Source organism: Pseudonaja textilis, chromosome 13, assembly GCF_049901715.1.
Source record: "Pseudonaja textilis isolate UNSWEBS1 chromosome 13, rPseTex1.2, whole genome shotgun sequence".
NCBI classification, from domain to species: Eukaryota; Metazoa; Chordata; class Lepidosauria; order Squamata; family Elapidae; genus Pseudonaja; species Pseudonaja textilis.
Window position 1 is genome coordinate 7585745 of NC_142002.1, and position 22048 is coordinate 7607792.

The 22048-nt window shown below is 44.2% G+C and overlaps 1 protein-coding gene across 2 annotated transcripts in view; it reads right to left on the bottom strand.

Annotated features, from left to right (window-relative positions):
- The window catches only part of PCSK6 (proprotein convertase subtilisin/kexin type 6), a 132506-nt gene that overhangs the window by 81823 nt on the left and 28635 nt on the right, over positions 1-22048 (bottom strand). For both annotated transcript variants that reach the window (XM_087941334.1, XM_087941333.1), the window contains 2 exons: positions 5157-5267; positions 1408-1551 (listed from right to left, as the gene is read on the bottom strand). In XM_087941334.1, coding sequence (XP_087797460.1) covers positions 1408-1551; positions 5157-5267 — 255 coding nt within the window. The remainder of the gene's footprint in view (positions 1-1407; positions 1552-5156; positions 5268-22048) is intronic.

Below are 22048 nucleotides of genomic sequence, written 5' to 3' on the forward strand. Positions count from 1 at the left end.
GTCCCATGGACTGCAAGGCGATCCAGTTGGTCAGTCCTAGAGGAAATCAACAGTGACTCCTTTTTAGAAGGCCAGATCCTGAAGATGAAACTCAAATACTTTGGCCACCTAATGAGAAGGAAGGACTCATTGGAGAAGAGCCTAACGCTGGGAAAGATTGAGGGCAACAGAAGAAGAAGAAGAGGACGGCAGAGAATGAGGTGGCTGGATGGAGTCCCTGAAGCAGTAGGCATGAGCTTAAATGGACCCCAGAAGATGGTAGAGGACAGGAAGGCCTGGAGGAACATTGTCCAGGGGGTCACGATGGGTCAGACACAACTTCGCAACTAACAACAACAATACACTATCACGGGGAAAAAAAGATAGAGAAAGAAAAGAGGTCAAAACTCCAAACTTGGGTATTCTTAAAGCAATTGTTCTAACATCCCCTTGTTATGGGAACACAGCTGAGACTAGGTGACCGAAGTAACCTATAGACCCTTTGCAGGGTCCTGAGTGAGACCCTATTCCATTCCTCCTTCTGTTATGGGGATTACCAGAATATTGTGGCAGCAGAGAAAATCCCTGATGATGGGCTGCAGTATGAGCCCAACAGCTTGGTAGAATATACTTTTGATCCCAGTGAACGATTCAAGATTGAATGCTGTGACACTATCCTAGGACACATATATTTATTTTCATTCGCTACCAGAATAACTGCCTTGATTTTTTCTGCTGAGATAACGCAAAGCCAGCTGATGTCATAGGATCAAGATCATGTGAAGTGTTAATACCACTTTATCATGCCTTGGTAAGGCCACACTTAGAATACTGCATCCAGTTTTGGTCTCCACGATGTAAAAAAGATGTTGAGTCTCTAGAAAGAGTGCAGAGAAGAGCAACAAAGATGATTAGGCAGCTGGAGGCTAAAACATATAAAGAACAGTTGCTGAAACTGGGTATGTCTAGTTTAATGAAAAGAAGGAATGGGGGTGACATGATAGCAGTGTTCCAATATTTCAGGGGCTGCCACAAAGAAGAGGGAGTCAAATTATTCCCCAAAGCATGTGAAGGCTGGACAAGAACTCCTGTGTGGAAACTAATCAAGGAGAGAAGCAACCTAGAACTAAGGAGAAATTTCCTGACAGTTAGAACAATTAATCAGTGGAACAACTTGCCTCCAGAGGCTGTGAATGCTCCAACACTGGGAGTTTTTAAGAAGAGATCGGATAATCATTTGTCTGAAATGCTATAGGGTTTCCTGCCTAAGCAGGGGGTTGGACTAGAAGACTTTCAAAGGCTCTTCCAACTCTGTTTTTCTATTCTATTCTAGAGCATAGCAAACTTCCCTGCTTGTATTGTTCTCTTGTATTGTTCAAGTAGACAACAGCTGAACACATGTGCCAAACTGCTCCCACCTTTACTTACATAGTTCTGTATAAGATCGGGGTGATTCCTCTCTATGCCATCATCCAGGATAGTCACTACGACACCTTTGCCAGTGTATCCTCTTTGCCAAGCTCCCAGAACATTCATTTCGGACCTGCATTCGCTGTTGTTGTCTTCACAATGCTGAGAACAGAGACAGCGGTGAGTGAGCTTTCCTTCCCGTATCCGTCATGCTCAAATCAGAATGATGGGCTTCCAGTAGCTACTCTGAGTTTGAAAAGGGTAGGACCGGCCTTGGGTGAGATAAAGGAAGCCACTGCCCCAAGCAGTAGAAGCAACTGTGTGGGTTCAGCTGCAACTCTCAAGTCTTCTACCTTTCCCATTTCTTGGAGAGATTCGTGTGTCCTACATCTATCTTTGAACTCAACCTGTGATAAAAACTATATCTCCAAAGCACCTGAGGATAGGACAAGAAGCAATGGGTGGAAACTAATCAAGGAGAGAAGCAACTTAGAACTAAGGAGAAATTTCTTAACAGTTAGAACAATTAATCAATCAATGGAACAACTTGCTTCCAGAAGCTGTAAATGCTCCAGCCCTGGAGGTTTTTAAGAAGAGATTGGGCAACCATTTGTCTGAAATGGTGTAGGGTTTCCTGCCTAAGCAGAGGGTTGGACTACAAGATCTCCAAGGTCCCTTTCCAGCTCTAGTATTCTATTTTATTTATTCTATAGCCAATTGGGAATGGGGAAATAACCTTCAACAGCCAACCTGGTTGGCTTCTATACAGTGATCCTTGACTTATGACTATAATGGAGCTCAGAATTCCCATCATCGGTCTTGACAGTTGTAAATTGAGGCCCTCACGTGACTGATCTGATTTTATGAGCTTTTTATGGCAACTGTTAAGCAGAAGTGGTAGTTATGATGCAAACACGGCAGTCACAAACAAAGTCCATTCATTCCTACAGGCATTTTAGGACAGAAACTGGCTGGAAAGTGCAGGAAGCTTTGTAAATTGATCTTTTGGTGCAAGGGTCTCCAAAGCTTGTGGACTTCAACTCCCAGAAAAGCTGGCTGAGAAATTCTGGGAGTTGAAGTCCACAAGTCTTAAAGTTGCCAAGGTTGGAAAGCCCTGCTTTGGTGTGTTTTACATGAACATGCTTTAAATATGAAATAGCCATTCTCTATGAAAGAATTACTGTATTAGTTCAGATACCGGCTGGCTTCAGACATTGGTAGCTAAATGAGCAAAGGGCATTTTATTTCCAAGATTGAACTTTTTAAAGTTCAGACCAGAGGTGGTATTCAGCAGGTTCTGACTAGTTCTGGAGAACTGGTAGCGGACATTTTGAGTAATTGGGAGAACCAGCAAATCCCACCTCTATCTGGCCCCGCCCCCATCTATTCTCTGCCTCCCATTGAGTCCCAACTGATCGACTGGGTCTTCTTTAGGTGCCCTGCACAGGAGAACGGAGCTGGAAAGTAGGTTAGTGGGGTGGGGAAGGAATGGGGATTTTGCAGTAACCTTCCCCTGCCACACCCACCAAGCCATGCCCACCAAGACACACCCACAGAACTGGTAGTAAAATTTTTTTGAAACCCACCACTGGTTCAGACCCAGGTCCTTTTTCTGGATTTAAACCTGATGCCTTAGCTGCAACCCAAATCACAGAAACAACCTTGGCTGGAGTTATTGTCCTTTTCTTATCAGCTGGCAAGATCAGCTACTGTAAAAGCATTAGATGTGAAACTTCCCTTGAAGAGTGTACGGGAGTTGCAGCAAGCTCCAAAGTACAGTTGCTCAGCTTCAGTTAATCCACCAAGCAAATCGCTGAGAACCTATTTTGCTGTTATTTTAAGACTTTCGGGAACACCCTGACCATTTCCAAGGTGGTTTTCACACCAACAAATGTCCTGCATAGCGTAGGACTAAAAAAAAACCCCAAAACCCTGAATGAATGTTTGCTCTTGTATCAATCTGCCTGTGTGTATTGCCTCTCCAAGTTCTCTTGCTGTTTAGGGGTGGGTAGAAACCAGAGAGAATGAATCTCTCTCTCTCTCTCTCTCTTTTTTATTGGGACTTATAGATAATTAGTTGGAAAAGATTTGTGGTAGGTCATATATTGTACTAGCTCGATACCCGTGCTTTGCTACGAAACTATGTGGTCGGGCTTAGTTTTTTGGGAGGAAAATAGGGGGGCATGGAATTCTGCCTCTGCCTACCAGCATGCATAGGTATTTATCTGGCTAGCATCCTGTCAGTGTGTGAGAGAGTTGAGGGCTGTTTGGAAACTGAAACAGTATTTGCTGTGTGAGCAAGAAGGAGCCTGGGCACGGCTTAGCTCAACTGTTCTGTACTAAAGCTGCTTGGTGCTGTGAAACTAAAACTAAAACTCCTCTCCTCTGCTTACGTTTTATATTTGGAACAGATTTTTTTCAGGTGGGGAGGGGGAGTAGAATTCCTTAGCATCAGAGCATGTTAATAATAATATGCAAAATACTAATGCTCTGATGGTCTTTTCAAAAAATCCTTTCTTAGTGAGCACCTAGAAGCCAATACATGGTAAATGGCAAGTTTGTAGGCTTTATGGTTCTGGAGATTTTGTGATGATGCGTGAGTGGTATTTCGCTTTTATATATATATTGATATGGCAGTGGTTCTCAACCTTTTCTTCACCACAGACTCCCTGTAAATATCTTCTGTGGCCATGGACCACCAAGATTTAACTCAAGATTTAAAGCACCAGACTGCATCAAGCTTTCGTGGACCACTTATGATGATATCATGACCCGCCAGGGGTCCGTGGACCACATAGGTTGAGAACCATTGGTATATGGTCCTTGAGACATGAGGTTACCACTATATACCTGCAGACGTCAAATTATTTGAAACCAAGCACATAGCACAGTTTCTTTATGCTGCCCAGCTGGGCCCCTTCTCCAATTTTGGATCATTAGAATTTGCAGAATTCAAATTTCTAAGATCAGCCGTTCAAGACGCAAAATATGTCACTAATACCACCCAGAGACTAGAGACAGGCCTCATGAAAGTGGCTAGAAGATGGGGAATCATTCATATATTTTTAACCTTATTTTTCTCCTTGTCTGTCTTTATTTCCTTCTTTCTTTCCTTTTTTAATTTGCCTTTTATAGTATGAAAACTTTTAATAACTATAGAGAATGAAACCCTCATTTGTAGAACTTGCTTCTTCTGGCTTGCTTCTTCTAGCATCCCACAAAGATAGGATGGTTCACCTGCAAACTGAAATCACTGTAGATAAAACTTGCATTTCATTATACCAAAGAGGGATCTCAGCCTGTCTTACCCAACTATTAATTTTATTGCAAATCTGCATGTACTTGAGCACACATACCATTATGATGGTTGCTGGCCCTGTCGACTAGATATTTCGGCTGTTTTTTTGTCCACCTATCGAGTCCTTCCAATAATATTATGATATTATTTTCTTGTCGATGACCACAAAACTAACTGCCACACTAAACAACCCATTCAAGCAGGCTCAAATGCAATAAGAGCCAATAAATCCACTATAAAGACAATTGAAATGTATACATATAAGAAGCAAACAAAGGAGAACACAATAAAACAAAGCCAAACAAAATAAAGAAAGTAAAAATAAAATTGAGTTTGAAGAATAAAATGACTTCTTGGTGATGTCATTCCAAGATTAGGGCACCTTAAGCTTCCTATGGCAATAAGCTGCTCTTTACACATATGTGCACACACACACACACACACACACACACACAAAGTGTATAGTTACCATGTACCACATTTCAGGCCAAGATGGGTCGTTGAATGAAACAAAACGGTGGTTCCGTTGGACTCGTCTTTTCACTCTTGTTTTAACTTCTTGCTGCTGTATCCACGTTACCTAGAGAACGAAAAAGTAGTTGCGTTTGTCCCTTTTTACTTCCTCTTTTAAAGAGCTGCTTCCTTAGAACAGGGTGTTTGACAGCTCAGGTTTGACTTTTGGCTCATGGATGGCTCTCAGTTAAGGTAATTGAATAACAAATAACAGGGACATTAAAAGACCAGAGTGAATCTCATTAATCAGTAAAAGCATCCCCAGAGTCCTCAGCAGTAGCTCTTGGTCTTTAAAAAGAGACAGAGCAAAATGTCTGGTGAGATTCTTAAGATAAAGGAGTCTAGAAACAAGGTGCCATCCCAGATGAGATTCTTGTCCTCATAAAACTCCTCCTTATATGAGAAATCCCATTCTATTTTTACAGTTCTGCTTTTCTACTTAGTACTCAATGGAAGTCACTCTTACCTAGAAGCTAATAAGTTACAAACCAAGGTGTTTAAGAGGATTGTATATAGTGGTCGTATTCTACCGGTTCAGCCGAACTGGTATTTCTTTCTTTTTTCCTCCCGACGATCAGCTGTTCCAACAATCAGCTGTTCCGGGATCCCCCTCACTGTCTTAGTGCTTTGCCCAGGAGGCTTCCCTGAGGCCCAGGAGGCAAAAAAATGGAGCACAGGGGGGTGCTGCCCATGCCCCACGCCCCACTTTTTGCCTCCTGGGCTTCAGGGTAAGCCTCCTGGGAGCAAAAACATCCCAGAAGGCAAAAAAACATGGAGCGCCGGGGAGTGGTGGTGTGTTGCTGCAAAAAAAGCCATGCCTACCCCCATCACAGGGCCACACCCACCTAGCCATGCCCACAGATCCAGTAGTAAAAATATTTGCATCCCATATTTGTGTAGCATTTTAGATTCAAAAGGAAAACCAGGCTACAGAATACACCAGGACCCCTGGGTGGTGGGAAACAAACCAGGCGCCTTTATGGCATCAGTTGGCAACCCTTTAAAGTCAAACACATCTTTTCCCACAATCACGCAGCAACCGGGAAAAGGTGCAGCAGGTATAAAGGACTACGAACAGGTGCTTACAGGAATGCACACTTGCGCTTTCAAGCCCCTTGTTTTCCTTCAAATTAATGTGCTGCATGAATGAAGTGCCCAACTGCCCCTCCAAAGAATACCTTCTAATAGTGAGATTGTTCTTCTTGTGAAAAGCAATTCTGAACCTGTGAATATCATCCAAGTCATGGCTGTCCCAAAGGTGCTTTTTCCACAAGGCAACTGGACTTTTGGGGGTTTCTTTTTTCTTTGAAAACGTTTTACTTCTAAAGTTCTGAAGAAGCTTCTTAGATGAGAAGAAGCAAAATGTTTTCAAAGAAAAACAAAACAAAGTCCAGTTGTCTTTTGGAAAAAGCATCTTTGGGTAAACCTATGAACATGACAGAAAGGCACTTGAAGAAACTAGAAGCATTTGAAATGTGGATTTACAGGCGGCTGTTACGTATAAGCTGGGTTGACAAAGTCAGAAAGGAGGAGGTGATAAGCTGCCTGGGAAAGCCAAGGGAAATCATCAAAACTGTTAAAAAGTGAAAATTAAAATATTTTGGACATGCAGTGTGACGCCTAGAAAAATACGGCTTACTTCACTTAATCCTCCAGGGAAAGACTGAAAACAAACGAGGTCAAGGCAGAAGAAGAACATCATGACTTCAAACTCTAAGGGACCAGTTTGGACAAAACCCAGCAGCACCTTTTTCGTGCGGCTGTTGATAAAAATAGGATTGCCAACATGATCGCCAACACCCAATGGCAGTTATGGCACAAGAAGAAGATGAACATTGCTATCATTTTTCTAAGCAATGCTCCAGCTTCTTCTACCTTTTTCTTACTTCCCTTCTTTTTGCTGTTGAATCAGTGTTGACTTTTGGCCATTGCCTGCATGTGTCCCTGCAGTTTTTTGGGGGGGAAATTTCAGGAATGGCCTGCTCTTGCCTAGTTCTTCCTAGAGCTGAGAGAGACGCTTCCCAAAAAGTCACCCAGCTGGTTTTGTGCCTTTGGTAAGAGTAGAATTCACAGCCTCCTGGTTTCTAGCCTGTTGCCTTAATCACCTGGCTTTCTTTCTGTCACAGAGGTCTTATTTTCTAATGCTCAGCACATTTCAGAAACAAGAAGCACCATTTGAGTTATTAGCCTGCCTGAAACCAAATGACAATGACAAATCAAATCAATGCTACAAAACAAAAAACAAAAAAAACTGTTTTCCTTAACTGTTCAAATAATTTCCGTCCCTTTTGATGAAAGCCCAAATAATACTTCTAGCTCTTGCTGTGCAGCTTTGCTACAACAGCTGCTCTGCAGCTGGAGACTCCTGTTCACACACTAACAAAATAAATTATAAATCTCCTGCACATTGAAAATGGGAGGCTAAATATTGTTTATCTATTATAAACCTACCAGGATTACAATAAAACTTGGAAATCATGTGATCTTCACCACACAAGTGGAGAAAGGAAATTGGTGGCTTGGGGTTTTTTCTTTTCCCCCTTTTCCTTTCCAGCATCAGAGAAAACAACCATGAAATCTGGGATTAAGCTCCAAGATAAGCAAAATCCCTGAAGGAACAGAAAATCTCAGAAAATGAGAGTATGTATGTATGTGTGTGTGTGTGTGTGTGTGTGTGTATGCACATATACATATACATATATACATATATACATATATACATACATATACATATACATACACACACACATATACATATACATACATACATATACATATACATACACACACACATATACATATATAAATGTGAGGCTAAGAAATATCTTAGCCTCACATTTTGATAGCAATAAATAGGAATTCTAAGGAGGGGTAAATGACAACAGTGACCTTTTCAAATGCTGCATCTTTAGCAACTGCTCGGAACATCAGCAGATGTTTAATGTGTGCTCAATGGATTCCTAAGTAACTGTTCAGAAGATCATCAAACACCTTTAGCCTCAGAACCTTAAAGATATTTTTTAAAAAAACCTTTGCTTGGACTGGGGTTTTTTTTCCTCAAACAACCTGGCTTTCAGGTAGGCTGGTTCGTGATGAGGGGCTTAGAAAAGTATGACACGTTTTAAAAGCAATCATCCCTTCTTTTAAGCGATCCTTCTGGAGATGAAGGCGGCGACGTCCAGAATTCCCCAGCCATGTTGCTAGTGCTGAGGCTGCTGGAGTGCCCAGAAGCCCCCTAAGGTGGAGGAAAGCTGGTCCAGATGAATGCCTTGCTACACAGTTTCTATCAATCTGGTCAGAGGTGCAGAGACAAAATGTGTCTGTCCAAAGGAGAAACCAGGCTCAATAGCAGTAACTGTGAGAGGGACCTTGGAGTCTTAGTGGACAACCAGCTAAATATGAACCAGCAGTGTGCAGCAGCCGCCAAAAAAGCTAATGCAATCCTAAATTATATTAACAGAGGGATACAATCTAGATCAAGTGAGGTACTAATACCACTCTATAAAGCCTTAGTAAGACCACACCTAGAGTACTGCATCCAGTTTTGGTCACCACACTGTAAAAAGGACAGTGAGACTAGAAAGTATATAGAGAAGAGCATCAAAGATGATTAGGAAATTGGAGGCTAAAACATATGAAGAACTATGTTCCAGCAACTGAGTATGTCTAGTCTGATAAAAAGAATGACCAGGGGAGACATGATAATAGTCTTCCAATATTTCAAGGACTGCCACAGAGAGGAGGGGGTCAAGCTATTTTCTAAAGCACCTGAAGACCAGACAAGGAATAATGGATGGAAACTGAACAAGGAGAGATTTAACCTGGAAATAAGGAGAAACTTTCTGACAGTGAGTACAATCAACCAATGGAACAGCTTGCCATCAGAAGTTGTGGGAACACCATCATTTGAGACTTTCAAGAAGAGATTGGACTCCCATCCATCAGAAATGGTGTAGGGTCTCCTGCTTGGGCAGGGGGTTGGACTAAATGACCTACAAAGTCCCTTCCAACTCTGATTATCTGTTATCTGATAAAGCTAGATAAAGACAAAGCACAGTGCACTGAAATTATATGGGCAAATCAACTTAAGGAACCATCTATGGCAGGGGTCTCCAACCTTGGCAACTTTAAGACTTGCGGACTTAAACTCCCTGAATTCCTCAGCCAGCTTTGAATTCTGGGACCTGAAGTCCACAAGTCTTAAAGTTGCCAAGGTTGGAGATCTCTGCTGTATGGCAGCGGTCCCCAAACTTTGCAGCTTGGTAGTCTGGCTTGGATATAGAGAGGGGTACCAGGCCGCACGAGCAGTTCCGAATACGCCATGACTTGATAAGTGGGCCACAGCCCTGAGGCTGGTGAGCTCTTTTCTACAGAAAGGCAGAAGAACCATCTGGTACACCGTGGTCTCTCTGTGTTTTTTCCTGGTGATGAAGAATTCCCTGTAGTATTCTTAATGACTTATTCCAGGAGTTTACAACTTTTCCTTACCTTTTCCTTTTACATCCAACTTTTGATTGTACCTCAAGACAGTCTCAAAAAAGTAGCTGCTCACAGTTGAACTGTGGGGACCTTGATGCTCTCCAACATTTCATTACCAAATTAGGTATCATCAGTGCCCAGGGATGATGATATGTACAGCACTTGGTGTTAAATAGGCACGACGCTGTATTTATATGTGTTTACGTGATATGCAAAGTGGAGTCTGATGTCAGACCCCACTCATTGGTTCAGCCGCTGGCGGGAAGATTTGAATCCTGTCAGTGGCTGAAGTGTTGGACAGCACCAGCTATAATTTTACTTTACTTTATTGTCATTGCACCTCGTACAATGAAATCAAACACCATCTTCAGTGCACATCATGACCATGACCATGAAAATAAACACAAACACATCCTTCACCCTTCACACATTGAACCAGAAACCCCCAACACCACACCAACACTGCATTATACAGCAGAATTCAAAAGAGCTACTGCCCTGGGATAGAAGCGGTTTTTCAGCCTATTTGTCCTTGTTTTTATTACTCTGCACTGTCTGCCAGATGGTAATAGTTCAAAAAAAAGGGTTCCCAGGATGAGGTGGATCTTTGAGAATGTTTTGAACTTTCTTAAGGCAACAGGAGCTACAAAGCTCTTCCAAAGAGGGGAGAGGGCAACCAATGATCTTCTGGGCAATGACGTCAATCCTCTGGAGTGCTTTCCTATCTGCCACTGTGCAATTGGAGGTGCAGTATGTTAAAATGCTCTCTATGGTGCAGCAGTAGAAGGTCACCAGCAGTTTCTCATTCAGTTGTTGTTTTCTGAGAAGCCCCAGGGTAGTATAATCTCTGCTGGGCCCTTTTGACCAGGGCTGCAATGTGGGCACCCCAGGTCAGGTCCTCTTTTAGGGTAACATCCAGAAACTTAAAACTGGCCACTTGCTCCACTTGGTCTCCATTGATAAGCAAGGGCTGGATGTCTGGTCTATTCCTTCTATAATCCACTATAAGCTCCTTGGTCTTATTGGTGTTGAGGACCAAGTTGTTGTCTCCACACCAAAAAAGCAACCAGTCCACCTCATCTCAGTAGGCAGACTCATCCGCCCCTGGAGATAAGTCCCACCACTGTTGTATCATCTGCAAATTTAGCAATAGTATTACTAACGTGAGTGGGAATGCAGTCATGCACATAAAGAGTATAGAGTAAGGGACTCAACACGCAACCCTGTGGTGTACCAGTGTTAAGAATAAGGGCTGAAGAGGTATGATTACCTAATCTGACCCTCTGAGTAGCCAGACAGGAAATCCATAATCCAAAGGCAGATTGAATTAGAAAGCTCAAGGTCCAGAAGTTTAGACACTAGTCTATGTGGAAGAATTGTGTTAAAGCACTGAAAGAAGGAGCGGTTAGCTGCAGCATCCATGTGCGCAGCCATCTAGTATAAAAGCCGGCACCTACCGCATTTGTTTCTTTTTAATTCCGGCTTTAAAATAAAGAGTTTCTTCATACTCATTCGTACTCCTGAGTCCTGCTCCTTCCTTATCCGCGCCCATTTAACATTTGGGTAATAAAATATTTGCAAGAAAAGCATTGAGCTCAGAGAGCACCAAGGACCCCACAGTTAATTTTTGTTACAACAAATAATGCATTTGATCCTTCTCCAGACATGCTAAAAGTAATTATCCAGAAGTAATTATCCTAGTGGTCCTCCACCAATAAATATACCATGGATTTATTCATCTAAAATATTTATATGATACCGTGTTTCTCATAAAATAAGGCCGGGTCTTAAATTTTTTTGAGCCCCGAAAAAATGGCTAGGCCGTCTTTTTGGGGGATGACTTAATTCCCACCCTTGCATCCTCATCTAGAGCACCCCATGGGCAGCCTTGCCACCAGCTGCTCCTAACGGGTGATCATGGTGAAGCGCAGAGAGCTCCCTACTCTCACCAAACACCTTTGTTGCAGACCCAAGACCTTTGGCACCCGCCGCTGTTGCTTTCCCTTCTGCCCATTCTGTTGCCACGTTTGGAGCTGTCGCTTCTGTGTTTGGAATGCTGCTGCCATTTGGAGTGCCGCCGTCATGTTTGGTGCTGCCACTTCTGCGTTTGGAGCTGCCGCCGTGTTTGGAGTGGAGGTGGCACTCCAAATGGCGGTGGTGCTCCAAACAGCAGCAGTGCTCCAAATGCAGAAGCGGCAGCTCCAAATGCGGACATGGCAACTCCAAACAGCGGCAGTGCTCCAAACAGCGGTGGGGTTCCAAATGCGGAAGCAGCAGCTCCAAACATGGTGGCAGCTCCAAATGCGAAAGCGGCAGCTCCAAACAGCAGCAGTGCCCCATACAGTGGCAGCACTCCAAACATGGAAGCGGCAGCTCCAAACAGAGCAGCACCTCCAAATGCAGAAGCGGCAGCTCCAAATGGCAGAGGTGCTCCAAACAGCAATGGTGCTCCAAACGTGGAAGTGGCAGCTCCAAATGCGGTGGTGGCGGCATTGGCAGAAGGGAAGTCAACAGTGGTGGGCACTGAAGCTCTTGGGTCTGCCACAAAGGTGCTTGGCAGGAGTAGGGAGCTCTCCGCGCTCTGCCATGATCGCCCATTAGGAGCAGCTGGTGGTGAGGAATTGCTGCCCGTGGGGCGCTCCTAACGGCAAGTCCCCCCACCCTCCCCCCCATTTTGCATGTTTTAAAATAGGCCTAAATTTGGGGGGAGGGGCTTAATTTGATTTTATGCCCAGAAAACATGCTGGGTCTTCCTATTGGGGGAGGTCGTATTGTTGGAGAAACACGATATTTGTTAGATCTGGGAGGATGGTTCAAGAACAGAGGCAAGACTCAGATAACAACAACAGCTCTTTATTAATGACTTCAGATCTGAGCAAAGAATCCCAGCCGCAGCAGCCCCTTATATAGGGCTGGCTATGGCTAGGCAGCCAATGAAAGCGATTTGAGTTTGCCGCTCTTGGCAGGGCCAATCGCGGCAGCCTATTTACTAGCCAATCGGATCAGTCTGAGGTGACCAATCATGATCTGCTATTCACGGGCCAATCAGAGTTGCAGGCTTTCGAGCATGCTAGTCCGGAACACCCCTCCCCTCTCGGTTCTGTTTAAGGGGTGGAGTTATATAGTCTCGCAGGTAGGCAGGTCTTCACACCTGTCTACCCGACTTATGCAGTTCCAATTGTCCATGTTCAAATTCGGGTTCAGATGGACTGTTTGCTGGATCTCTCAGGAACGGTGAACTGGTGCCTTGGTTGGGGCTCTCCTCTGATGCCCCCGGGGTGATTGAGTCCTCAGCTTCGTTGCTACTGCTATGGCTCCCCGGGCTCGCTGAACCTGCTTGGCTGCTGCTTCTTGGTGAAGTGTTCATCTGCCCAGGTTCAACTACAGCTGGTGAGTATTGCAAGCTATGGTGTGTTGATCTCGATGTTAGCTCTGAATAAACAGGTGTTGGTTCTATTTCTGGCTCACAGCTTCCCCTCCCCCCCTGGTATCGAGGTTGGGGTCAGGGATGGAAGTTGTGGTCAGTCTGGAACGTAGCTGGTCAATATGGCATTTCCACGCTCTGCCATCAGTGGTCAGTAGACGGTAGAAGCGGGGACCCGTGACTTGAGTTATTTGGGCAGGAATCCAGAGGGGATCCCCAGAAAATTTTTTTGCAAATACAAGGTCTCCTACCTTAAAGGCGCGATGCTTGCTGCTGGAACCCAGGGGCTTTTCCGGGGTGTAGACAGGGTGCAAGCGGTCTAGAGGCGATCTGAGTTTCCTGGCCATCGGGAGTTCAGCTGGGCTCTTGTTAGTCATGCTATTAGGTGTGATGTGTTGAAGAAGCAGCATTCTAGTGACTTTATCGTGGATATTACCTTGTTCCATTTTCTGTAGGGTTTTCTTTCTGAACTGAACCATTCGTTCAGCCATACCATTCGCCGCTGGATGAGCTGGCAATGTGAGTGCATGTCGGATGCCCCATTTAGCTATTGGGGCCCATTGTCAGAAACCAGGACATCAGGTAGGCCGTGTGTGGCAAAGAGTCTGTTCAATTTCTTGATGACTGCCTCTGTAGTTGTTGTTTTCATCTTATTGACCTCAAGCCAGTTAGAATATGCATCTACAGTTATTAGGAAAGTGTGGCCTCTAGTGGGTCCCGCAAAGTCAATATGAATGTGTGACCAAGGATCCCTGGGTGTTTCCCATTCTGCTGGTGGAGTTTTTGGTGGGGTTGAGTGGTTTTCCTGGCATCTGTTACAAGAGGTGACCCAGGATTCAATTTGTTTGTCCATACCTGGCCACCAGGCGCAACTTCTTGCCAGCGCTTTCATACGCACGATGCCCGGGTGTCCATCGTGTAGCATTTGCAGGACGTTTTTTTGTAGTTAATTGGTATGACGACTCGGTCTCCCCATAAAACACACCCTCTTTGTGAGAAAAGTTATGTCTGTCTGTTTTTAAATGGCTTAAAGTTTTCCTTGGGTTCGTATTCTGGCCATCCCCTCTCCACCCAGCCAAGAACTCGTGCCAAACAAGAGTCTCTTTTGGTTTCAAAGGCGATGTCCTGGGCCGTTAGTGGAGGTGAGGGAATTGTCTCGATTTGTAGTACTGGGAGCGTGGGAGCTGGGTCTTCCTGTGGCTCGGGTAGTGGCGAGCGGCTCAAGGCATCAGCGTGAGGAATAGATTTCCCTGGGTGATATTTTAGTTAATAGTCTTGGGCAGCTAGGAATTCCAACCATCGCGTCATTCTGGGGGAGAGAATGTGTGGGGTAGGTTTGTCGCCCGCCAGAATGCCAAGTAATGGCTTATGATCCGTGATAATAGAAAATGGTCTCCCATATACATATTCATGAAACCTTTTAATCGCAGAGACCTTTTAATCGCAAGGGCTTCCTTATCTAAGTGGCTATAGTTTCTTTCTGTTTTTGACAGAGTTCTTGAAAAAAATGCAATTGGTGCCTCTGAACCGTTTGGTAGGACGTAGCTCAGGATGGCCCCCACCCCAAATGGTGAGGCATCACAAGTAACAGTCAAGGGGAGTGTCTCATTATATTGAATTAACACTGCATCAGAGGTAAGGAGGTCTTTTACTTTTACATGTTCCTCCCGACGTCCCCAAATCCAGGAGGCCCTTTTATCAAGTAGTCTATGAAGGGGCTCAGCAACAGTCGCCTTCTGGGGTAGGAAAATGTTATAAAAGTTAATAAGTCCCAGGAAGGCTTGGAGGTCAGTTTTGTTTTTAGGTCTTGGGGCATTTTTGATAGCTGCCAATTTCTTTTCTGTGGGGTGGATTCCTTGTTTGTCAAGAAGGTAGCCAAGAAACTCCACCCTTTCTGTGCATAGCTGGCACTTTTCCTTCTTAGCCTTGAGGCCAGCATCTTTGAACCTTTGTAGGACTGTTCTGAGGCATTTCTCTAATTGACTTTTTGTTGGGGCTGCTATTAGTACGTCATCAAAATAGGGCACGACCCCTTTTATGCCTTGTAATAGTCTCTCCATCAGGCTTTGAAAGATGCCTGGGGCTACGCTTACTCCAAACTGGAGTTTGTTGCATTTGAATGCACCACGATGTGTGACTATAGTTTGGGCTTCTGCAGTTTCGGAATCAACTGGTAGCTGTTGATACGCTTGGGCCAGATCTAATTTTGCGAATATTCTGCCACCCCCAAGTGAATGCAGGAGATGCTGAATGACTGGTACCGGATAGGCGCTCTGCTGTAGCGCGTGATTGAGGGTGGCCCTGTAGTCACCGCAGATTCTCAAGGACCCGTCAGGCTTTATGGGGGTGACAATTGGTGTCTCCCATCGGGCGTGGTCAATGGGCTCTAACATGCCTTGTGCAATTAATTTGTCCAGTTGCTCATCAATTTTGGGTTTGAGAGCAAAGGGAACTCGGCGTGGCTTTAGGCGAATGGGCGCAATGTCAGGGCGAAGATTAAACGAAATAGGGGACCCTTTGTGCTTGCCTAAGTTTTCACTGAACACTTCTCAGAAATCGTGGACGAGGGCTGCCTCCCAGTCATCATCTTCAGTATGATGGATGCCAGCCATTCTGATTCCTAATGGCACGAACCACTGGAGGCCCAATAGACTTGGCCAGTCTTTGTCTACAATGGTGAGTGGTAGAATTGCATTGTGTCCTTTGAAAGAGACCTGGAAATGGTGGGTACCTGCGACTGGAATCCGGTTGCCTTGATAATCTTTCAGTATGAGTCTCTGACTGCTGAGGTCTTGGCGTCGGATGTTGGTAATCAGTTGCTTGAGCGTTTTCCAGGATACCATGGATAGTGAGGACCCAGAGTCGACTTCCATGATGCAAGGTTTATTTTTGATGGTGACCTTTACACGGATTTTTTTAGCATCTAGCGATGAAGCGTGGCCGATGGTGATGGTTTGATGAGCCTCTTCTCGTCTGGGTGTGCCGTTAAACCTTCGGGTCTGCTGTACTGGTTCCACTGGTTGCTAGGGCGGTCCCTCTGTGTGGTGGAGTTGCCATCATTCCTTTTTGGGCTGTTCCCTCTCCGTCTGGGGCTGGAATTTCTTTTGTTTCTGCATACTTTCACAATATGCCCTCGTTTTTCGCAAAAATGACACATGGCGTCTAAGAATCTGCATTCGGATCGAGGATGGTTTCCCCCGCATCCGGCGCACTGGTAGTTGGGTTTACAACCCCGCTGGTCCCGTTGCTCGCGTTCTGACTGGAGTCTGTGGACTTCTTCCTCCTCGCTGTCTGAGGATGACTCGACATCTTCACGATGAGTGGTCGATGTGTACTTGTCTAAAGGTTTCCCAGCATCGTTGGTGGGTTGGTGGTTGGTTCCGCTGGTTCGGCGCATTCGTGCTGCTGATTTACGAGTGGCTTCAGCTGCGGTGGCGTCTGCTATGGAATCTGCAAGCGAGATGTCTCCCTTGGCCATGATCTTGCTCTGGACAGTTGGCCAAGGACGATTCGGTCTCTCATGGCTTCTTCGAGATTGGCGAAGCCACATAAACAGCCCAGGTTCCTCAGGTCTGCCACGAAATCCCCAATGCTCTCACCTTCATGCTGGTCCCTCTGATAGAACTCGTGTCTGCGAATGAGAGTTGGTACTGCTGGGGTGTAATGGTTGCGCAGGATGGGAGCAAGGGTGTCCCAATCCATCATTTTAACTTCAGCTGGTTTCGCTAAGGCTTTAGCCATCTTAAAAACGGCTGGTCCACAATGGGTTAGAAAAACGGCTCGTTTCTTGCTGGGCGTGGCATCTTTTAGGTTGTTGGACTCTAGGAACATTTCAAATCTGTCCATATATGAGTCCCAGTCCTCACTAGCTGGATCGAATGGGGCGGGTGGTATAGCGCTGCTGGCCATGTCACCGTCGTTGCGCTCTGTCAGCCATGTGCTCCTTCAGCTAGTTCAAATCAGTAGACTTCGTTGCCTCCGCATCCCATCCTCGTCGCCAGTGTTAGATCTGGGAGGATGATTCAAGAACGGAGGCAAGACTCAGATAACAACAACAGCTCTTTATTAGTGACTTCAGATCTGAGCAAAGAATCCCAACTGCAGCAGCCCCTTATATAGGGCTGGCTGCGGCTAGGCAGCCAATGAAAGCGATTTGAGTTTGCCGCTCTTGGCAGGGCCAATCGCGGCAGCCCGTTTACTAGCCAATCGGATCAGTCTGCGGTGACCAATCACGATCTGCTATTCGCGGGCCAATCAGAGTTGCAGGCTTTCAAGCCTGCTAGTCTGGAACAGTATTCATATGCTGGTTTTCCAGATTTTAAGCTATGGGTCATACTTAGCATCGTGGCCAACAGTGAGAATAGCACAGGGGGTGCTTTCTGGACGGCTGCAAGTTGCCTATTCCACCCACAGAGATACCACCTGTGCTCTTCATACTACCTGTGCTATGCCGACAATTGAAAAGGTGCTTTTCCTCTCCATTTTAATGACATTTTTATCAACATTCCAGTGCATTTATTTCCTTTAGAAATCAATCATGTCCCCCCAAATGTGCACAAACCCCCATGTGGTTAATTGGATGCTGATTGCAAGGCTATTTTTAATCCTGTCAAAATGATATGACAGAGGCCAAAAGATGTACAAGTTGTGAAAAGAGAATAAAAATTATGCAGGCAAATACACGTTGGAATATTAGCTGAAATCACACTCCAGCCTAGCCTTTCCCAAACGGGAACTCTTGTTACAGATGGCAAGTCTTGGAGTTGCTATGTTGCAGAGACAAATGGATTTATTTCTGATTCAGCTGTTGGGTATTTGAATTTTAACTTCAGGTTTTCTTTAAAGTGCACTCCACAATGATAAGTTTGCAAGTAGTCTGTATCTCCATTTGCAGGACCTCTTATTTCACTCTCCTCCCCTCTTCAGAATTTGCAATGCAGAAGGCATTGCAAGGGAATGGGGGCTTGGCAGTTTGGCAGCTCTTCCTCCTAGCAACTGCTCAGATTTTTTTTTTTGCATGTACTCCACATAAAACATGGAACAGAAAGGACTTCTTTAGTCCTTCAAGCAATTTATTAGTCATGGTGGCATAATGGTTAGAATGCAGTGTTGCAGGCTGACTCTCCTTACCACCAGTAGCAATAGCACTTAGACTTATATACTGCTTTACAGTGCTTTACAGCCCTCTCTAAGTGGTTTACCGAGTCAGCCTATTGCCCCCAACAATCTGGGTCCTCATTTTACTGATCTTGGATGGTGGAAAGGCTTGAGCCTGGTGAGATTTGAACGGCCAAATTGCAGGCAACTGGCAAGCAGCAGAAGAGGCTTGCAGTACTGCATTCTAACCACTGCACCACCACGACTAATAAATGCCAGTAGTTCAATCCTGACCCGCTAAAGGTGGACTTAGCCTTCCATCCTTCCAAGATTGGTAAAATGAGGACCCAGAATGTTGGGGCAATATGCTGACACTGTAAACTACTTAGAGTGCTATGAAGCACAATGAAGCGGTACATAAATCTAAGTGCTATTGCTATTTTTTATTTTTCATTTGCCCAGATTGGAGATGAGAGAAGTTTCTCCAATGCAAGGGTGTCTCTTGTTCCTATTCTTAGTGGGGCAAAGTTGACAGCAGAAAAGCTGGTTTTGCCTCATCTTCACTCTGCTGCTGAGCAGTTGAAAAGGGCTCAATGCACACCCATCCAAGACCATACATTCAGGTTGTGCAGGATCATCTGCTCAACCTGAGCAAAAGGGCAGTTGATTTGCTAATTACACTGGCAAATTTCAGGGAGACTTTGGAATGCAAAGGTCTATAAAAACATGAATAAATTGGGAAAAGAGTCTCAGCTGTAAAAGCATCAGCTCATTTCGATGACATGGAATTTACTTAGCTTTTCATTCTCCCCTCCTGATACCCCTTATTTGTAAGAATTCTCAAGAACTGCACAGTATTTTCTGTGGCATTTGAATTCCAGGTGGCATTACTTGTCAGTGAAAGTAAAGTTTCTGCCGCTGTCATTTGCATATTCATACAATAACATTAAAAGTCAAAGGGTGATCCAACTTCCTAAAATAATCCAGAAAGCTACTCCTTGATTATGAAATCACAATAAAGCCAAGTTCCAGAAGGCTGCCATGCTAATTTTGGACAGTATGTTTAGGTAAATACTAACAGCACGTGCGTTGCTCAAGAATAATTTAAACCCCTTTTCTATTGCAGAAATCATTCATTTTCACACCCAGAACCTTGTTGGCCTTTCTTTGAAATCCAATAGAGCTCTGAAAAGTTAACAAATGTTTTTTTTTTCTTCCAAGGGAGAGGACATTCGGCCAATTGTCATTGTTTTTGCTGCTGAATAAGATCAGATCACCGAATTGAAGGTGTATTGGAGCTTTTCAAAAGTACATGGAATAAAAAGTTGACAGAGAACTTGAACTTTTACAGTTTGGGGTCAGCTGCAAGATTGAGAAGGGCTTTTATCCGGGACTAGTTTAAGTTCCCCTTAATACAATGCCTGTGAAACTGCATTGCCTATTTGCATTAGAGATACAACCAACAAAACAGGCTTTGGGTATATATTCTGAGAGTATTTCCATGTGCAGCATTAGAAGAACCTTTTTGTGTAAGCACAAACTTTTCTACAAAGGTTTTTTTAGGGAGACAAAATGACCCAGAATCAGAGCCAGTTTAGTGTCAGCTTTGGAAGCCATATTAGCACCAGAAGCTTCCATGCTGCCACATTCTCCAGCCTGAGAAGATGGGAGGGGGGAATTTCATGGAACCTATGTGGTTAGACATAATAACATTCTTCTTTAAAGTCAAGGTCATGTTATTCTGCACCTGGCTGAGGAATGGTTGAGGAGATGTCTCAGATTGGGTGAATGGTGATCGGGGCGTGTGATGCCATGAGGGGCGCAAGGGGTGGATTTGTAATTTTTTACTTATTGGAGGGAAACCTGGAGCTTTCAGATTTGGGATTTCCCAGATGTGCCAGTTTAATAAAAGGAAACTTTGAGAATATGTCTGTCTTGGAGTTTTTTTTTATTGGAGTTAAGGTTTTCTGGAACGCTGACATTTAGTATAGGGGTTAAGTGAGCAGAAAGTATTTAGAGACATACAGGGGTGGAATTCAACCAGTGTAACAACCGGTTTGGTGAGCTCACGCTTTGCATACACATGCAGTGTTTGCAACTCACCTTCTGCTGCAACCCCTATGTGTAAAACAGCTGAAGCGCGGCAATCTGCTGTGCCATACTGAGCTGAGCTGGAAAACCCAGAAATAAAGTACAGATTAGAGCACTGACAGCAGGTGGGCCCAACAGCTGATCGTCAGAGCAAACCGGTTTGCTCACAGCTAATCTTCGAAGCAACTGGTTCGCCCGAACCAGGCCAAACCATTGGGATCCCACCCCTGCAGGCAGAGATATCACAACTCCTTAAATGAGAGGCATCTTTTCCTGGAACTGAAGCCTGTAGCAGCTATGGAGGACAAAGGAAAAGACACAGCTGCTTTGAAGAGTTGCAGACAGGTGCCTAGGTCCATTAGCATCAATATTATCTTTTGTCTGCAAATCTTAAATTCTGTGCAATTCTATTTCACACTGCAATTATATGGGGATGGCTTAGGGTAGAAAGGGAGATGGAATCTCTCCTGCATGCATGACCGTTTTGACTGTGAAAGGGCTCCCTGCCGCTGGTTTTGAACTTTTAAAATTCTCTCATAGAGCTATCTAGAAGCTGCAGAATAAAGAACTGGTGTAGCTAAACTCTAAAAGAATTGGTTTTCTGGGTTAGGGTTAGGGTCCTCCATTAGAAGCTGTGGGCTGGGTGCCATGCTCCTAAAATTGACATCTTCAAATTGTCTCTCTGCCCCCAGAAGAAAAAAAAAAAACCAAATACAGCCAGGTGATTTGCATCCATGGTGGTGCAGTGGTTAGAATAGAGTATTGCAGGCTAACCCTGCTGACTGCCAGGAGTTCGATCCTGTCCCGCTCAAGGTTGACTCGGCCTTCCATCCTTCCAAGGTGGGTAAAATGAGGACCCAGATTCTTGGGGGTAAAAGGCTGACTCTGTAAACTGCTTAGAGAGGGCTGTAAAGCAATGTGAAGCAATATATAAGTGTAAGTGCTATTGCTATCCTGGCCGATTGGCAAGGAAATACTTTGACTGTGCCTCACACTCGTTTCCCTTTTTATCTTCAAAGCCTAGATTTTCAATAATCCTGTAGAAAACCAATATTCTAACAGAAGCAGATCGTCCTCCATTTCTCCTCCCCAAATGGATAATTTGTGGAAACTGTTGATGTTCATCATCAGTGAGTTTGAGGAGAAAAAAAATGGAAAATTGTACCACATCTTCTGAGAAGAAAGAATACAAGGTTTTACTTCCTTTTTCATTGTTCATAATATTTTTCCTTTCCATCTATTGGATTTTTTTTTACATATTCCAGTAAGGGCAGCTTTGCAATTCAAAAGGTGTCTTAGAAATCTCCCAAAATTAAGAGCAGGTTAAAAATGAGCAACTGGTAAAGATTTATTGATCAGAATAAAATATTTGTGTGTTTCAAAATCTTCACGCAAATCACAGGGAAGAAGCAGATATAGTAGTACCTATTTGCTTCTGTATTAATAATCCACCACAAGGTTGGATTGCCCTGTAGCAAAGACATAAGGATGTATCATTGAATAAAATAAAAAAAAGGAAAGATAGACTAGCCAAAAAAAAAATCCCCAAAGGACAAAATACTTAACTGGTAGAGCACATCATAACCCTCTTTCTTCAAAGACAATTAGATCTAATTAACATCCTTTTAATCCAATTTACAGTAGTATGAAAACAACTCCTGTTCCTCAATGAAAGGAATATTAAATATTCTAGCAATTATCATACAACCCTAAAGAAGTGTTTTAAAAAGTCTGAAGACTTCTTTAGCAGGTTGATT